The following is a 20,528-nucleotide window of genomic DNA, read 5'->3' on the forward strand; positions in this document are numbered from 1 at the left end:
GTGCAAATTGTCTTGTAAGTCGTCGTGGAACGGGGCGCTGCTTAAATATCTCGTCGGAAATTCGTGCCCGAACGTGAGGACGTGAGCTAGTATTAAATCTTTTACACAGACGATCTAAAAAATAATTGCAAATCGAATGTGTCGAATTATTTAGATTATATATCTTGATCATTGTGTCTTGTTACATGCCTATTTATCGCGGATACCTATTGTGCGTCGCGTCACGAATAATGACCTCAGAATACCATTGTGCAAGTTTTTTTTTAAATATAATTAAGGTCGTTTTTATACGAATATCGAATATCGCGTACTAAAGTCGCTGGGATCTTAGCTAGCTAATCGAGATGCGTGTTCGCCCGACGTCTAGAATTTTCTCGAAAGATGCGAAGAAGCTGCGCGTATGATCGTAAAAGGTAATATTTCATTTGTCGTACGACATATTTTTTAAACGTATTGATTGACTACAAGATAGAGGATTTCTAGAAACTCGAGAACTTCTCTATCCTGCAGCCAATCAATATGTTTAAAAAATTTGTCGACATATGAAATATCAGCCTAAAGTCTTGTGTACACGGTACTAGAAATCGGTCCGAGTTTCGATTTAAGCCAATGAAACTGCTGCTTTTCTGTAAGAGCTGCAAGTTGATTGGCTTAAATCGAAACTCGGACCGATTTCTAGTATCGTGTACACAAGGCTTAAAACTGTAGACCGTGAAGTATAGATGGAGTCCATATTGGTAGACCGAAAATTCGTCGAGCGGAAAATAAACGACGGATAAGGATTATCACGTCTCGACTCCCCTGAACTTTCGAAGAGTCTCCAACTGTGTCGTCCTGTTGGAAAAAATGAAAAAATGAAGCAAGAGAGAGAGAGGGGGGAAGACAAAGAGAAAGATAGAGAGACGATAGAGAGCGATGAGCGATCGTGTCGAGGATTTAGTATTATTCGGTATATCGGCGGCGGCGGCGGCATTCCGGGATTTCGGCAAGCGAGGCAGTCAGGGTAGTCTCACGCGCGATGTGGTCCGGGGCTGTACAGTGTGCGCTCCGTGTGTCTCACCCTCGCCCCCGGCCCCTCCCGCCCTCCCACCACGCAACGAAAACTTAAAAATGCCGCCGCAGCGCAACCCGAATCGATATTCGCCGGTGCCGTCACGTGGCACGGTTTCGTGCCGCGCCGGCCAATCAGCGGCCGCGGCGAGCGTAGCTACGCTCCGCCTGTGCTCCACGGGAACGACGACACGACATCTGCGTTCGGGTAGGAGGAACAACAGTCCGCGGCTGGTAGCGCACCGGTTCGGTTGTCCGTTGTTCACAGTAGGCGATGTTTCGCTCCGCGGGCAGTCCACGTTAAGTGACCCCGAGACACACGGCACACATTGACGTCGACGGGCGTTCAACGTTCTTCGGCAGTGACCAGTAGTGACGGTAACGACGGCGAGGACTAGGACTACGACGACGACGACGTCGTCGTCGACACGTGAACGAGGCACGGCGCGCGCTCCTCTCGGAATACGTATACACGCGTACATCACGCATCGCGCATCCGTAGTATCCCGTACGTGTGCCCAACGTGTGTCCGTGTGGTGCCCTATCGTCCTCCTGCCTTCGCGCGCGGCGAGTCCCTCACGCTCTCTTTATCTTCCCGCTGTGTCTGTCTTGCTCCCTCACTCCTCCTCTCCTTCTTACAGCCAGCGGCTGCCCCACCTCGCCCCTTCGCCCTACTCGCGCTCTCGCGCGATCTCCGTCGCGCACACCACAGTCACTTCCTCTACTCTCTCACTCTGTTCCGTGGCAGCGACGACTCGCCGACTCTTTTTTGCACTTGCGAGACAACTACCGCGACGGCGGGCACGTACGTACGTACGTACGAGTAAATACGGGGTCGCTTACGAGAACGCGAGTCGCGGCCCCGCGCGCGCACTTCTTCCGGCGTAAGGCAAGGAGGGACCAAACCAAGAGTCCAGACGGTACGCGATATGGTGTTTCTGTATGTGCCGCGCGCGAGAGAATGGTGCTTTCGTGAAGAATAACTCTCTCGCGGACGAGTCGTGTGACGTGCGGTGTACGGAATTGTAAGCGCGAAGTTGTCGCGTGTCGTTGATCGCTCTCTCCCCACCGTCCCCGCGTCGATATATCGCTGGATCTCGGAGGCCGCGAGGCGCTCCCCGCGGATCGATCGCGAGATAAATCTCGCTGCGCCGTCCGCCCGTGCCCCCCTCCCGGCCGCGGCGAGCGACCACCACGTCGTGGATCGCGCGCGCCGCGTCGTGATCGTGATCCGCAGCGATCCGTGGTGCCGTCGCGTCGCGTCGACGCGCTGTGATATCGCGGCGATCAATAGCCGCGATCGATATCGGGATTCTCGCGCCGCGCTTCCGCGAGTGCACGCGTATCATCCACGGATTTTTCGAATACCGTGTCGCGGTACGTGCGCGCGCGGACAAACTTTTATTATGCGACTACCGAAGTCGCGTCATAACCGCGAGCGACGGGGATCGGATTAACTGAGAGGAAACGAGTGGACAACGCGGGACGTGGAGAAGAAGAGGCGGAGGAAGAGGAGGAAGAAGAAGAAAGAATTCAAGATAGAGGGAGATAATCACCGCGACGGACAAGGACACGACGAGGGCTCGACGGTCGCTCGCTCGTCGTCGGTTGCCGCGGCGGAGTCGCTGCGCGTGAGGCTTCGCCGCGCGGCAGCTGCGGCAGCGGCGTCGGCGACCGCGACCGCAACCGCGACCGCGACGGCAACGGCGACGACGACGGGTACGTCGCGGTACGACGAGCACGAGGACGCGGCGACAGACGACGACGACGACGACAGCGACGACGAGATGGAGGAGAGCCAGCTGCTGATGACGGAACTTCCGTCGCCGTTGACGCCGAGCGCCGGTCGCGGCGGCACGACGTTGCTCCACCGTCCGGGCCACTACTACCACCTGCACCAGCCGCACCTGGCGATCCCGACGTCGCAGAACCAGGCGATACTCCAGCACAACTCGGGCGGCACGGCGCCGCATTACGGCACCGACGGCAATGGTGCGTGCGGCGGTGGCGGCGGCACCGCGGGAGGCGGCGGCAACTCCGCCGCCGCGGCCGCCGCCGCCGCCGCCGTCGCCGGCGGTCTGCCGGCCTACACCATCAGCGGCCAGGGCGGCATTTCCTCGCGGCATCAACTGCACCCGCATCAGGCGCATCAACGAGGCACCGCGGCGACGCACGGCCAGCCCGCCGCGAGCACCCACGTGTCCTCCCTGTACCCGGAGATTCTTGCCCTCATTTTCAGCTACCTGGACGTACGCGACAAGGGACGCGCCGCGCAAGTGTGCACCGCGTGGCGCGACGCCGCCTATTACCGCTCGGTCTGGCGAGGGGTCGAGGCGCGGCTGCACCTCAGGAAACAGGCGCCGGTGCTGTTCGCCTGTCTGGTGCGACGTGGCGTCAAGAGGGTACAGGTGCTGTCCCTGCGGCGCGGCCTCAGCGACGTGCTCAAGGGCGTGCCGAATCTCGAGGCGCTCAACCTGTCCGGCTGCTACAACATCACCGACATCGGTATCACGAACGCCTTCTGCCAGGAATACCCGTCCCTCACCGAGCTCAACCTGTCCCTCTGCAAGCAGGTGACGGACGCCTCGCTCAGCAGGATAGCGCAGTACTTGAAGAATCTCGAGCATCTCGAGCTGGGCGGTTGCTGCAACATCACCAACACCGGCTTGCTGCTGATCGCGTGGGGCCTCAAGAAGCTCAAACGACTCGATCTGCGAAGCTGCTGGCACGTGTCCGACATGGGTATCGCGCACTTGGCCGGCCTGAATCGCGAGACCGCGGACGGTAATCTCGCCCTGGAGCACCTGAGCCTGCAGGACTGCCAGCGACTGAGCGACGAGGCGCTCAGGCACGTGTCCCTCGGTCTCACCACCCTCAAGTCCATCAACCTGTCGTTCTGCGTCTGCATCACCGACTCCGGCGTCAAGCACCTGGCCAGGATGTCGAGTCTGCGCGAGCTCAACCTGCGCTCCTGCGACAACATCTCCGACATCGGCATGGCGTATCTGGCCGAGGGCGGCAGCCGCATCACCTCGCTCGACGTGTCGTTCTGCGATAAGATCGGCGATCAGGCGCTCGTCCACATCTCCCAAGGTTTGTTCAACCTGAAATCCCTGTCGCTGTCCGCCTGTCAGATCAGCGACGAGGGCATCTGCAAGATCGCCAAGACCCTGCACGACCTCGAGACCCTCAACATCGGCCAGTGCAGCCGGCTGACCGACCGTGGCGTCCACACCGTCGCCGAGAGCATGAAGAACCTCAAGTACATCGACCTGTACGGCTGCACGAAGATCACCACCAGCGGTCTCGAGCGGATCATGAAGCTGCCGCAGCTCAGTACGGTGAATCTTGGTCTGTGGCACGTGCGGTGATGGCTTTTTCCGTGGCTAAGTGCTCTGGACGAACGCTGTCAACGTTATCGTCATCGTCACCGTCATCGTCATCGTCAACGTTACCAGGGCGACGACGACGCCTCGCAGCGACCCAAGGACAACTTCGTTTTCTCGCGCATGTTTTTGCCGCTGGCGGTAAGTCCGTTGCTGTCGCTCGGCGCACGAAGTCGCCCGAGCGCCCTCGACATCGTCGGTACGGAAAAATTTTTTGAAGACTGCGACGCAGTTTATCGAGTGTTACCTCGCTCCAAACTCTGTAGTTTGCCCCCATTTTTTATTAGTATTTGAAATATTCTGGCCGTATTGTCCTCTGTAGAGAGCCAGGAGCTATATTGAACTAAAAAGGAAGGAAGAAAGGCCGACGACGTCGTGGGCGAATAGCGTTTAACTCGTTTCCCCGCCCGAAAACGAGAGAGTTCCCCTTTCTCGAGGGGGAAGCAACCGCTCGTTCTCGAGGGGCACCGTTTCTCGAGCGAATGGCGCGACGCGCGACGATCAAGTACGATCGGAATGGCATTACCTCCCTTCGAGGAAGCGCTTTCTTTTCCAAAATTTAAAAAAAAAATCAAAAAAATAAGGCGAGCACACACACACGTTTCCGATCGTACTTGATCGTCGCGCGTCGAAGACGATCGCTAGATTAATTAAACGACGGGCTCGACGAGTCTCGAACGCCTCGATTTAACTCTCGGCTCGCTCGAAAATTTAGGAAAAAAAAAAAAAGGAAAACGAATGGCGCGTCTGGAGTTTTCTCGCTCGTTATTTTTGCGAGGCTACCGATAATCGATTACATGCAGTTACATGGTAATCGACGTGACATTTTTAGGCCAAAGATTGGAATTAATGTAATTTCGATGAGTTCAATTTGTCGTGCTAAAAACGCGTGAAAATAGCTCTTGCGCCGATTGTTACGTTTGTTACATAATACATAGGGATAATTTTCGTTACGGCATATTCGAACTCAGCGAAGTAATAGTAGTTTCAGTCTTTAATTAATTTTCTTATCGCGATATTTTTCTTAGAACGTACGGGTTTTAAGCGATTTTGGCAAAAATATGTCGATAAGTCGATCCATAATGATGGACAAACGTCTGTGGATCCTGAATAGAAACTGTATTATATATGTTGCATATACTCTAAGAAGTATATGTTTTTTTTTATCAAACAAATCAATTTAATTCGCATGGGATAAATGTTACGCCTCTCATTCTTCGTTTGGATGTTTCGGATATAAAACGCGGATTCTCTCGATAATAATTCCCTTATCTTTAGTTGCTCTTCTCTGAAGTTAACGATTGCAACACGTGCAATATGAAGTAGCGACGCATTTTCTGCAAGTTCTCTATTTCTTTCCTGCAACGGGCTGTTAAAGACAGGGTAACGTGTCTTCCTGGACTCGTTTTTGGACACAAGGTTTACCTCACAGGTTTATTTCGAGCCCGTTGCTATTTTTACTTGATTTATAACATTTGATTTGTCTATATGATATTATCTACAAAATATCGCTTTACCTCTAAATATAATTTTTATGACAATATTTGAATAATTCGAATATTGCAAACTCTTTTTTTAAGACCTTTGCAAGCAACATGGTTGGTTAATACTAGAACATACCGGAGATTAATTGATTTATTTCTACTGAAGATACAAAATTTCTTTTCGAGATACAAAAATTCTTCGTTGTCAATGAGATAACATTTTTTAGTTTTTCAGGATGGTTGCTTTTTGTAGCCCTAAAAAATGCTGATGTATGTACATGTGTTTGATTTAACTAATAAGGTATTCAAAGGTTGCATTAACTTGTATACAAGATTGAATACGACGTTTTTCTTTTCTTAGAAAAGAAAAGAGAAAACAAATTAGTAAAATTTATCATCTACGTATAATAATAAAAATTAGGTAAAATTTTAAAAATTAAGATGTTTTAAAAATGAGTGATAAATTATTAAAAAATTTCAAACGGGTCATTTTATCCCCTTCAGGTAGTTAGTGTTAAGACACTGACTTTTTTCTTCATGATAAATTATGAATTCGATTGAAATCGATGAATGTTCGCATATACCTCATGTTCTTTTATTTTGTTAAATAATGTTGACCTCGGTACTTTATATTTTTTAGCGGCAGCCTACATGCTACATCCGTCTAAAAGTGCGGCGTCAAACGCCGATTTTAAATCATTTTCTGTATATAATTTGTATTTTCTTTTTTTTAAATATATTTTTCTAATTCTTAGAATCATGTTCTAATTCAGAATCTGTTGATTCCGCCTTTTCCTTTTTCCTCAGTGTTTTTGACTCAGATATAATCGCGGTAAGCGACGGTAATTTTCTTTTTCGTGCCGGAATTACCGTTATTCTTCCTGGTGGATTTCTGTAAGAAAAAGATACAAAATATTAATAACTTATTTTGACTTATACTATACTTATTACTATTTCGTATATTATGATTTGCGTAAACACAATATACTTTTGCAACGTGCATCGAACAACCGCGTTAAAATTATAGCGTGAGGAAGAACGAACATTATATAGTTTCAAGTCCTGCAATGTTACGTCCTCCAGTGAACTATCACGCGTATGTCTTTAGTCGTTTCAAATCCTATCTTTGTTTCTAACTGCGCGAGGTTTTCACGTCAAATTTCAATTCTATTTTAACTTAGAACTTTATTCCTCTCTATTATAAATCATATGAAGTACAAATTTCGTCTACATTTTAGTTTTGCACGAGTCCAGTCTCGTGCAATTAAGTGTAACACGCTTAAATAAAATTAAAATATCTTTTATTTTGCATTAATTCAGAGTTTTTTTTTGAGACTGTTCTTTTATTTGATTTTCAAACATTGCAGGATTCCTGCAATTTCGTTCGCGACGAAAACACTGGGAACATATTTGAAAAATTCCTTGATATTATTTTATCAGGCTTGGTATAGAAAGATTCAAGATTACTGCAACATCGCCGCGTGCTAAGAGCTATGTGCTTTTTCCACTGGCGTGTCCTTGGTCTGTTCCGCGCTTCTTAATCTGCATAATTTGCATAATCTGTATATTTGTCGTAATAATACATCTATCGGGTGTGATTTAAATTTCATGATCTACGAGCAATCGTTCAATGGATGTATCTACATCATCTACTCTAAAGAGCAAGCGTGGACACGCGTTTGAGCAATAAAACGTTTGTACATTTTTTAAACGAAGTTGACGCGTCCTGTGTTTCTTTAATGGATTACCTTCATCTTTAAAGCGTTACTTCCACACATTGTTCCACTTATAAATGCAATTGGCCTATCAATACTTAGAGAATGTCAATCATTATAAAATTAGAAAATTAGAAAAATACAAATTTTTCTATTTTTTCAAATGTTTGCGGCGTTATGTATTTTCTGTTAATGGAAGACATTTATATTATGATATACGGGAAAAATATAGTTATGTAATATAGGATATACTATAGTATGCTATAGTATACTGTGTCATCGGTGAATAACACCCTAATGCTCGTAAAAATCGCTAAAAGCATTTTTAAACGCGCCAGGAATTAAGCAATATTACGTTTCGTTTCACGAGCCGCAGGGCACAAATTATACATATCTTCTGTTTTCGTAGAATTGAACGACTGTTTTATATCTTTAGCAAGATTAAATACTATTTATTAAGTTTGTTTTGTTTAATAAATACGATAATACAATCTTTCTTTGTTCATTGATTTTCTAAAGGTATCGGGAAAGGTATCGGGGCTTGAATATCAGCGCTATGCCTGCTTCTGTTGCTATTTGATAGAGTCTCATCTCTGGACTCATCTTCCCATAAAATCTAACATCCTTATACTTGAATTCTCTTTCCTTGGGAACTGCGACCATCACTCTCCACTCGACAGGAACCTCGCCCGCTTGCAGCGTATCGATTATCCTTTTACAGATACCTCTTCCTGACTCAGATAGTGTACTATGACACTTTTGGATGTAGGGGAGGGTCCTGTGGGAAACCGCCCATACAGGGTTCTATGAGCTTGCTTGTCGTATTCATGTATCCATTGTGAGAGTTCTAGGATAATTGATTTATCAGACAGTAAATCTAGTGTTTCCACGTGATAATCGAAGTCTAAGTTCTTTTCAAGGGTAACGTGCTGAAAATCTTTCAAGCTCCAAGGAGCGGAGATTGACTCATCCCACAGATTATTTCTGTAATTCCTCTTGATCTTCTCTGGGGCTTCCTGTCCGATGTCAACTACCGGCCAGCGTTTATGCTGTTTGTAGTACTGCCTGCAGAATTCCAAACGGAAAGCCCATAGTATATTCTTAGGCATTAGTGAATCTATATGATTGCCTGCAGCACCCTTCTTTATCCATGCGGCGACACTAGCATCCATGTCTATGTCAGGGTGTCCAAAACATTTTCACATTCCTGATGTCTCTAGGCTAAGGTGAACTTGGATATCGCTGATCACTGTCCTAGTCACGTGCTGATAGAAGGGCTCCATATGGTATTCTACAAGATCCTTATGTAAGGTTGAGAATAATCTTGTGTTTCCCTCAGTGTCTCGTAAAATGCTTACTATGACTAGAGAAGACCACACTCGAGGTGTTTGAAATAAATCCACTTAACGGCAGCGGCCGCCCACCCATTCCAGCCATTGGTATTCTCTAAACAATTCCGGAATTTTTTGTCGCAGGAACAAAGCGACATAGTATAGTTTTGATTATTGTATATCTTCCCAGTTACGTTGTATTTTTTCGGCGCTATCGATTTTGGGCAGTAGTCATGTTCGCGGCAACAAGCATCTAAGTCCTCGAGTAAGCCCAATTCTTTGTACTCAGATGTCATGCTCCCTTCTCCACACCATAAAGTTCCCGGAAATATTTTAGGAAAAGTGCGCGCTTGATTTTCGTCTTGTCCGGTTGAACGGTTAAGATTTGCTATAAACTGGAGAATCTCAATATACAATTCGAAGGGAATTTTGTCTGTATATTTAGGGTGCGTATCTTCCATATTATACAATTCGATGGGAATGTTGTATGTATATGTATATTGAGGTGCGTATCTTCTAGCACTTTAAACAATTTATAGGCTGATATCCGAATATCCGAACGTATATGAAATTCAATCATAATGTGATTTCGTGGTTCTCTCAACAACATGTACTGTCCCAGGCACGAGTCACGGCATTTTATCTTGAAAATCGGTGATCGGAAGTGTAAAACTGTCTCCAAATAGCCAAACCCTTTATTTGCAATGTTCTTGTGGTTTGGCGCTAGGATTATCGTCCCATACGTACTACCTTCGCAGTGTGAACAAATCTCCGTATTCTTAACGCTAAGCTCCGAGACTAGCGTTTTGTTGGCCATATTCACAATATTGTCAGTAGCGTCGATAACGTATGATATAACCCGCACTTTTGTCTGCATGTGCGGTTCACAGGTTTTTAAGAACTATTAGAAGGTATTAGAACTTTTGCGGAATACGGCTTGCGTCGCTTCTTCTTTAATTAAATTGCACACGAATCTCAGTGTGCAATTTTTGGATCCCTTCAGGAAGTTGAAGTATTTGACGTCGTCAATTGCAGCCGTCATGAGCACGTGGAGTAGTGCGTCAAAGGCGCATGTATTAGTTACGTAATATGACTTTATTTCGCCATTTTTTTCTTTGATTTTGACAGGTAGACAACGCGAATCGTGTGGTAGCAGTGTGGACATTTTCTTCTGCGCGACAAGAGCATTTCTGTGTCAAACTTCGGGATACGCTTTAAAGAATTTACTTACCTTTCTTGGGTCCCGATTACATAGTTGTCGTTCGTCTGACTTTGTGACCAGCTGTGATGATGCTGGTCCAGAATGGTCCGTACAGGTTATAAATGGTTCTACTATGAGATCATTCTCTTGATATTTAAAATGCATACTTTGAGTGCATAGGTTATTGCCTTTTGATGTATCTCTAGATTTTCAATCATTAAATTCAAGTTTGTTAATTTGGATACAGCATCAGCAGTAAATGATGTGTTTATTTCTATTTGATTTTTTTTGCTTATACTTATAACTAGATCATTTATCATGTTAAAGATTAAGAAAATTAATGTACAACATATAATATTACAACATTAATATACAACATATAATATAACACGGCGCGCGGCGTTTTACCCGTACTTCGACTCGGTGTAGTATTTAAGTATATTTGCGCAATCATACGTGTTCATGGCGTCACTCATCGCTCATATTCAGCGACAAATGAGTCACGTGATTTCATATGTCGCTAAGATGACAAGTGAGATGGATAAGACTGTTATACAAATCGCCTTCTCCCAAGAAGACGACCACGATCTTCAACAGTCTGATTCCAACTGATCGTAAGAGTAATGTATAAAAAGTGAGCAGGAAACGTTCGACACGGGCAACGTCCAGCTGTTCGCGTTCGAAATGTTTTTATGTTTCCGAAGTCTTCAATTCTAATATGTGTAACGGTTGTCTAACGATTTAACACACGATATTCTTTGTTCTTTTGTTAATGTCTTGAAGATTTATCTGTTGCAGGGTTTTTAAAAATAACTTGTAATGTTTGTTCGCTATAACGTATCTTCACTGAAGATCTATCGTTAAACGATGAAAAGAAGTTACATGTACGTTCTTTTAAAAATTTGCAACAAATGAATTTTTTAAGATATTAACAAAGGAACAAAGAATATTTTCCGTTAAACTGTTACGCCAGGGTCATCCGTGGCACCTCGTAAATTGATTGTCTTGCTGGTGTCGGTGGGCGCGGTGGTCGAGTGTAGACCTCCGGGTTTGTGGGGCCGACCAAGTCCCGGTCCATCCCTGGGTAGATATCAACTCCTGAAGGCCTCGTGTCTGCCTCCGGCGGTCGTCTTGTTTCCGGCGGCGACCTCCTGTAAGACTGCGCAGTTTGGAAGTCTATCGGCATATCATCTAGTCCAGGCATTGCCAGTACGATTCTTCTTAGCCTTCCTAAAATTCGGTACCACTGCCGGCGATGATTATTATGGTGACGGTGGTCCTTTTGCATGTATGCTGGAAGTGAACATACCAAAGACTGAATGTTTATGCAGAATCTTTCATTATAGATCCGAAATAGGATGTGTGCTTCCCACGGTCGGTTGGTTTATGAAGACAGGTGTGTTCTTGTTTGGTTATTAAGATAGATTTGCAAGCTAAGTCTTTGGTTATAGAATCACAAGGAACCAAAATTGTTTGTTCTTGCTGAGGGGGCATCGTTATCCCCTCCATGCGGATACCCCATGCTTTCTCACGGAGAAACTGGGTGAATTGTGTTATACACAGGGTATCCCTTATCTCTTCTATTGATGGTTCTGGTCTTTTGTTCTTGAGATAGAGAGCAAATGTATCATCTATACGGCGAACTGAGTTAATAACATCGAGTTGTATGTTTTTCTCACATACCTATCTGCTAAGCTAGGACTTCGAACCGGTCATGAAATGATAGTAGTTTCGCTGTTAAAGAACACGGTGTATTATTCAAATGGGAAAATACTGCTTTCTGGGTAATCGGACGTCTCTACACGAGCCTCCATCCGAAGGGGTTATATGTGTGCCACCAAGGCTCCGCGTGTAATTCGGGGGAACGAACTATTATTGTATTTACTCTTTTAGTGTTTGTTTCAATTAGGAACGCATGCGACGGAAAAGGTAAATCAGCTGCAGTTGTTCAATTTCTTTCTGCTTTTGGAAATGTTGCTGCTGATGTTGCTGCTGCTGTTGACCCAATGGCCCGCCGATCAGTCCCCCACCATGCTGACCATGCATCAATGATTCGAGTATGTGGTATTTGTGTTCGTCGGGCGTATGTGGTCTGAGAGTCTGCGGTCTAAGAGTCTGCACACTGGCTTCTAATGGTATCTTCACATGCAAGCGTGCGAACTTGCAGTATAGCAATTGAGACATAAAGTCAGCGGCGCGCGTTGACACCGGCACTACTACTGTCCGCGGCAACGTCACAACCTGGAGAGACTTCATCGTCTCTTCATGTACGCGGTAGCCGAACATTAACTTCTCATAGATTTTCTTGTGTTCGTTGGCTGTGTGTTCCGTACTACGTTGGTCGCGGAACTTTTCTTCGCGCAGGTTTGAACGTCGGCGAACTGCCGGACTGGAGCGTTTTGCTTTTGAAACGCCAGGCTTCTCTGCAATTTCGGAGAGCTCAGGTTGATCTTCAACCTTTCTTGGGTACCTAGTACCCCTCTTTGCTACGGTAGACATATTGTCGGAAGTGGTATGAGCGTGTGCCCCTGGTAGGAAATCCTGAAACCAAAAACCCTGCATCAATTCAGCTTCATGAATTTGTAAATTATTTGCCTGCATCACACCGGGTTGTTGCCACGACACTTGTGCAGCCATTATTTTCATCGGCTGATGCTGCTGCTTGAGGACTGGATTAGATTTATAATTCTTGTGAAATTTGAATTTAGTAATAAAGTTTATTAATAAAGATATCTTAGGGTGCTTTCCATTTAGTGGTGTCACTAAATGGAACGACGTCTGTGTCGACTTGTTCTAAATATACAACTTTCACAAGCTGTACATAAAACATCCTTAAGCAGAGCTCTTGTTTTTTTTTTAAGCAGAGCTCTTGTTTTTTTAGCAGGGCTTTTGTTTTTTTGTTTTTAACTTGGGTTACGAGGTATGTCTATAAAGTGTTGAAGACGGTACCGAACGCTTCTTCGATGCTTCAGAAACACTGAGTGAACCTGTTTTAACATCGTCCTTAGCTTTTGATAGGTTCTCTTCGGGGTACCGTTTGTAAAATTTCCTATTTTTCATTTCAATTGAGCTGCAATTTTGCGATTGGGCAGTCTCCTTATCCTTTCCGGATGATGCTTTTTTTATTTCTGGTTTGTGATTGTCCGTCTTGTCTCGACTTGTAGATTGTTTGCAGTAGTTGTCTTTTTTCAAACGTGGACTCCGCCTTGGTCCATTTTTTTTCTGCTTCGTGGTCATTATGTAATTTGTTTTTTACATCTGCGAATATGCCTCGTTTGGCATTTTTAGATTTGTTTCCATCCGAAGCTGTCTTGCTTGACCCTGCAGTGGGAGTGCCCACTGCTTTCGTAGACAAAGTTTCGCCTTCAAATGCTTTGGTATGTCGTTTGAATTTTATTTTTGCACATGTCTTTTGTGCGCATTCTTGATGCATCTTTATCATTGTCGGAGTAAATCTCAACGATATTTTTCTTCGTACCCGTGTTAGATGGGCTTGCTTTTTTTATAGCGCCATTGTTTGAGGGACTACTTGCACAGCAATTAGTTCAGCAAGTCCACTTCAACCATACCTAAATCTTTGGCTAAATCTGATAAATCTTTTGAAAAACAAGCACCTGCTAATGGTGTCATAAGTCTCATTCCATTACTAAAAGCAAGAGGTATTAATTTTGAAAATATTTCAAGTGCTATTAAACCTGATTGTTTTAATGTTAATATCATTGATAAAGGCCTATTATCTGGTTTATATTGTGCATTTTCCTGTTTATATGTAGCTACAAATATAGTATGTTTTTCATTATTATGGGCCGCGCTCACGAATAAGGAGTTTTTTTTATGATTTCGCTTCAATTCGGTGGCTTTAATTTGACAGAGATGAATATCTCAGTTGGAAAATCTCTGTTTCCGAAATAAAGATTTTTATAATATAATTTTTACCGCTCTTCAATTGATAATAATTTCGCTTGTACAAGAAGATACTGCATTTTTAAATTATTGATTCAGTTATATTTCTTATAACTTTGGAATTTATTGAAGCATATTCTGCAGTTATTCTCTGTCACGTACCTTAAAGCATAGTTGGCATAGTAATTTTTTATGCACAATGTTGAACCAAAAATGCATGTTATGCAAATTAACATTCTCGTAATTCCATTGCTAATTAACGAGGATGAAAAACCTATTTTGAAAGTTTCCCCTGTATAAATGAAGGTGGAAAGCATAAGGCGATAAATGAAGGAAAAAAGCGAGGATAATTGACATATTGGGACAAAGAAAAGTTAAGGCTTTACGTAAAATTAATTTTAGATAAAACCGGTTATTTCTCTCGAAAAAAACACATCTCTATGTTTTCTTTTCCCTTTTTTCTATTCCATTTTTTTTGGAGGAATAATTGATTGCTTAGGTATTTATCCTCATTATTAATTATCGATGGGATGTTGATGTGGTCTGTAAAAATATTGATAAAAATAATTATTCAAGCTTTGGGTGACGTTTGCGAATCATCGTGGTTTAATACAAAGAAATATTCGTGTCATATGCGCTGTAATAGTTGCTTAACTACACACCTATTTATGCATTAAATTAAATATATCTCAAATACGTAACATTTCTTCGCTATAATTTACAATAAAAATAAATCACGATTTTGGTAATCTTTCTTTTAATTTATCTCAACTTTCTTTTCCTACCCATGTTTTGCTTAGGTATTTATCCTCATTATTAATTATCGATGGGATGTTGATGTGGTCTGTAAAAATATTGATAAAAATAATTATTCAAGCTTTGGGTGACGTTTGCGAATCATCGTGGTTTAATGCAAAGAAATATTTGTGTCATAATGCACTGTAATAGTTGCTTAACTACACACCTATTTATGCATTAAATTATATCTCAAATACGTAACATTTCTTCGCCATAATTTACAAGAAAAATAATTCACGATTTTGGTCATCTTCCTTTTAATTTATCCCAACTTTCTTTGTCTGGAAATTGGCATTATCTATATTTTGCGTTGTAGAGAGTTATTCCATCACGATCATGATCATGAGATTTAATAATTATGGTAAAGGATATGGCGCAGACGGTTTCCATGAAGAAACGTTAGATTGGAAGGAATGTGAAGAAGTAGAAAAGTTTTAGAAAGTATATATTTCACAGTATATGGTGGACGATACTTTTTAAATACAATATCTCATATAATAAATTTTTCCATTTATTATATTTAAATATACCTTAACTAACAAATATCAAAACAGGATATCTAAAGATGAGAATGCGTTATCTCTTTCTCTCGGCGGTAACAAAAAATTTAAATATATATATATATATACCCATGTTTTTTGCTTAGGCTATCGAATTTCCTTATATATCTCTAATCCTCTTCTTATTCTCTACAATATACAGTGTAAAATATTCCATTTCTCTCTTTTCAGATTACTTGATTTAGTCTTTAAGAAAGTAAGAGTAAAAGTTTAAAAGATTAATTAAAAATAAAACGAGCAGTTGCGGTGCAACATTAACTGCGGTAAAAATTCGATATAGTTTGAATGTGATTTAACTAATCACGAGAAAGTAAAACGTAGTTCGTCATACTTCGTTCTGGTAATTGCGACGAGGGATGGTGGCAATGCCAAGATTGCACGTGATACTTCTGGGCTATTCAGGGACTATAATCATCTTTGCTCGTTCGCTCAACGCGTGAATTGTTCAGACACCAGGATGCCGCATCGCCAAGATTAAATTCGAGTTAGCTAGACGTCCTAATTGGTTCTTAAATAAGCACCGTTTTATTTGCGCTGTTTAATGGCAAAATTTTTTAAAAAATTTTTTTACTTGAAAAGTATATATATATATATATTTATTCCAATAAATATCAAATTTTACAATAACAAAATATCTAAAAAGTCCATTACCTTCGCTTACAAATTAATTTTTATTCAGCTGAATTACACTAATCTGAATTTAAATATGTTCTTCTTTGTGGCTGTTTGGTATAGACTAGATTTCAAAACACATTTTTTCGTAAAATCTTGCATCCTTGTACTTAAACTCTCTCTCTCTTTTGCAACAACAACTATCACTCGATGGACACAAAATAGTCCAGTTATAAAATTTATTTAAAATTTTATCTACCTCCTCTCTCTTGCAATGCACAATTCTGTTTCAATGTTTAATTATTACGCGTATATCTCTATTAAGAGATTCTATAGAAAAACTTGATTCTTCTTCAAAGAATTTGATCTGTCGTGGATGCCGTGGACATTTGTCAATAATTTTTTTAATGATTCGTGCGTCCTCGCCGAAGGTCCATATATGATCTGTTATGTCAATCTGAATTTAAATAATCTTATTAAGATTTTACAAGAATAGATGAAATCACTGTCTTCATTTTTTAACTATTTATATTTATTAATGTCAATTTCACATTGTGCGATAAACAGCCGGGGATAGTTGCATACAGAGATAAAGTGTGGCATTAGTGCGTCCCGTTCGTTTCCCACGCTTATTTATTCGAGGCGACGCGAAAGTTACATACTTCGGGTCTTCGTAGCTCCGTACGTGGAGATCGAACGTTCGTTCGAGGAGGCAAAAGAAGGAGGAGAATCAAACCGCTGCGCCGCGCCGTGCGGCATGCGTGCGTGCTTACTTCTCTCTCGCCCGTTCCTTTCGTGGAACCTGAACATTCTGCCGGAGGAGAGTAGCGTGGAAGTTGCCGCTCCGGCCGTGTGTAAAAAAATAGGTGTTCACCGAAAGTTTCCTCTCTCTTTTTCATCTTCCTTTATCCGCCGTCGCCGATGTGCGTGCTTCGCCGTTACGTAGGAGTTACCATGCGCCGCATATTTTGCCAATAGATCTCGTCTATCCTCGTTCTACCAGTTCTCTTTTCTCTCCTCGGCTGAAAGAAGCGATGCACGAGAGAACGGTAAACGACGCTGCTGCATTCGCCGTTTAACCGCGCAAAAACGTGTAGGAAATTTAGTCTGAGTTTTTACAAGAGCGTCATCTACATAATTGAAAGAAAAATTATTATTTTTGAAAAAGCACAAGAGAGAGAGAATGAAGATTTAAAATATACTGAGTACTCCAAGCGCTATTATGCGTTTACTTAATGGATCGGTCGATTCAAAATTTCAATCTTCGAGATTTAAATCAACCAGAAATTCAAAGTGTTCGAGGGTTCATGGAGGTTCTAAATTCCTCTTGCTTATACTTTATATTAGATATGCATAAATGTGTAAGAAATTAAAATGTTATTAACAACTCGACTCACCAAACGATATCCACTAGTTTTATAGTCTTAATATACAAAGGAGGTCCATATTATTGTCATCGTAGGCATCAAAAGCGGTCAACTGGACCCAAAGGCGAAGCAGTCTCAAGAGGGGAGTGACACATTATGTAAACGCGAAACAAATATGTTATATCTATCTAAAAAATCACATTTTTTGTAACATTATGTTGCATATACGTTATATATTTATATATATTATATATGTGTATATATATATTATTAGGGTATACAGCAAATCCAAAAATTCCCTATGTGCCGGACAGTTTTTGAACCTGTCTTTATTATTATTGGTGGCCGAGCGAAGAAGGAATTACAGATTCTCATCACTTTCCGTTTCCACTTTTCTCACGTTCTGGAACTTATCCACAACAGATAAACATTGCATATAACATTGGATCTTGTACTTGGAGTTTACTCTTTTCAACGCATAAAGTAATGCCTTTGCCATTGCTGCATCTTCTCCACTATCGTCATTATCGACAGGAGTGACAGATTGTGAACGCTTTTCTGATAAATTATTTACGAGCATGTTTATAGAATCAGTCGTATTGCTTATCATTTTAGACAGATGTTCCTGTTCTTTACAAGACTCCTTGATCTTTTGAGTTGCAGATTGGTCAGGTGGTGGGTAAAGTAAATTCTTCCTTGCAATACTTAATGACCTTGCCTGACCAACTGAACATAATGACCTTGACTGACCAACTGAAGACGCTACAGATGCTGAAGATGCTATAGATGCTGAAGATTCTGTCTTGCAGAAAATTTGACACAGTTTATCAATGTGATTACTCTTTTGTAATCTTTTGTAATCGCAATACTGAATTGTATTGTGTGGCTGTAACAGATAGTATTGTGCCTATAAAAGCTTTCGTATATTTTTCTTCTTTATGAGATAGTATACGCATCTCCAAATTAAAATCATTTTGATCAGACTATATAACTTTCTCCGAAATTCCATTCGAGAAAATTAAGCCATAGCGCAGGTTCTTTGTTTTTCCATTTTGGAGGTATTGAGATATCGGCTTTATCTTGATGAGTTATCTGTATTAAAAAGTCAAAAATTAATCAAATAGTACAAACTTTTGTAGCGTAAATTTAATCATTGTACACACGTATCACGTATAGATACCAGAAAATACACATACCCATTTATTTCCAATAAAAAATGGGAAATGAATGTCTCCATAATTTAAAATTTTGGGTGGTTCAATTATGTCAGGGGCAGTCGCCTAGGCGACTCAGGGTCATTATTTTCAACGTTTGTTAACTTTTAATTGACGGTTAATTTTCAAAATAGCATATTTCTATTCGCTATTCTAAATAGAATCAGGCGACTGCGTCGAGCTCTTTCGAGAAAGGATCTGCTTTTGGCACGAGCACACAGCTCGATTAGAGGCTCGATCGTGCTTAGTGGTACGCCTCCTGGATACACGAGCCGACTAGAGGCTCGACTGGAACTCAGCGGCCCGGTTCATGGCCTCTCTGGTTATGTCCAAGAGACACGACCGGAACTCAGCGGTTCGGTTCATGGTCTCTTCCGCTAAAGTCGACAAGAGACTCGACCGACGCTCAGCGGCGCGGTTGTTGGTCTCTAAGGTTAGGTTAACTACGGACCTGGTCGACTATGCCGAATTTAAAGCCAACAGCTCACCTCTAGGCGACGCGTTTTCCTCCTGTGTAGCAACTCCCGTTGAGGACTCCTCCGTAGCTGGAAGACTCGACGAGCTGGCGATCGGCGGATATGCTATTGTTTGCAAAACGGCAGTGAGTCCCCGTTTGAGGACACTGATACGCTGTTCAAGCGAATCATCCTGCGAAGGATGTCCGGATTCACACAAATTATCGCGCGAATTACCTCTGGAGCGCTTTTTCTTATGATGATGCCGCGAATGGTCTCACGAGAGTTCCCGGGAATCTTCTCTGGAACGTTTCTTCATCTCGCAAAATCTGCTTGTGCTCGGGACCGCAACAAGAAACTATGTTGCGAAAGGTCAGTCAATATAAAAATTAACATAAAGATTTTAATTTCTTTGAGTGCCGGTGATCACAGGTAACACAGGTAACACAGTTGAAACGGAAACGTTTGCGCTGGCTGCTTCCGGATGCTTCCGTGATACTCTCCTTACTGTCCCTGACTCCCTCATCCAGTTTCGTCATCCCTGCTAGGTGTTGAACCATGCTGCGCGATGTGTCCCTGCGCTATCTAGTGCGCACTTCTTCTCGCACAATCAGAGCCACAATCGCCACCAAAGAATGGTGCTTATGTTTTGCTTCGTAACAAAAACTTGACGTACGAATGCCTTTCCCCTGAAGGGACGATTGCGTAATGCATTACATCTCCAAGATACGTTTATCGACTTCTGCTGTGTTTTCGAGATTTCTAGAACCAGAAATTGGCATACGACTGTCACTACATATCTCCGACCCGCTGATATTTTGCCTCTTGTGACACCCACATCCTAATTTCGTGGCACTTTGATCCTTGCGTGACGCGACCGAAATTCGAAATTAAACGATCGTAGTATTTAACGATGAGAGACCACGGTGTTACGCGCGAACGCGATATGTATTTCTAAGTTATAACTGACTGACAGCGCGCTGTCCGCGCGAACGCACTGAGCGACGAGCGCACACGTACGCGTATATGCTGTCTCTTTTCAGTGTAGCAATGTGTAGGCTGGCATAACGGCTGCAGTAATCTGCTGATTCTCAATTATTACGGAAACTACCATTGACTGCATTCTGCGTTTTGACGGTCGTAGTTTGCGTCGCATTTGCGTGAAAAGAAAAAATATATATATTTAAATGGAAAGCGGAAGTCGTCCGGTTGATTGCGACGCGTGATTTGTGTGTCTGAGCTTCCTAGAAGATGAATTCACAAGCCGAACGATTTTTTTGTTCCGATAAATTCGGGCCGTCGTGCCATCCGGCGCGGCATATTTGCGACATATTTGAGAATTTTTGGGCGGGTCTGTACCGGAATGTACAGGCGGTTGGTATTTAGAAGCAGTGGGATCGGAGGACCGACAACGGCGGCAAGCTCGTCTGCCCGCGAGCAGGGTCTCGAAAA

General features: G+C 42.9%; 1 protein-coding gene across 1 annotated transcript; it reads left to right on the forward strand.

Moving 5' to 3' along the window:
* The first annotated feature begins 1,159 nt into the window (after positions 1-1,159).
* Ppa (Partner of paired) lies at positions 1,160-20,115 on the forward strand. Its single transcript, XM_071715507.1, has one exon. It carries the CDS (start codon positions 2,838-2,840, stop codon positions 4,419-4,421), a length of 1,584 nt encoding a protein of 527 aa, XP_071571608.1. The 5' UTR covers positions 1,160-2,837; the 3' UTR covers positions 4,422-20,115.
* Positions 20,116-20,528: the final 413 nt, after the last annotated feature.

The sequence above is a fragment of the Temnothorax nylanderi genome, unplaced genomic scaffold (genome assembly GCF_030848795.1).
Source record: "Temnothorax nylanderi isolate EJ_2023f unplaced genomic scaffold, tnyl_v1.0 TNYL_tig0167_pilon, whole genome shotgun sequence".
Classification (NCBI taxonomy): Eukaryota; Metazoa; Arthropoda; class Insecta; order Hymenoptera; family Formicidae; genus Temnothorax; species Temnothorax nylanderi.

Excerpts from the sequence above, each read along its gene's own strand:
- Ppa (XM_071715507.1), top strand. The coding sequence starts at position 2,838 with ATGGAGGAGAGCCAGCTGCTGATGACGGAACTTCCGTCGCCGTTGACG.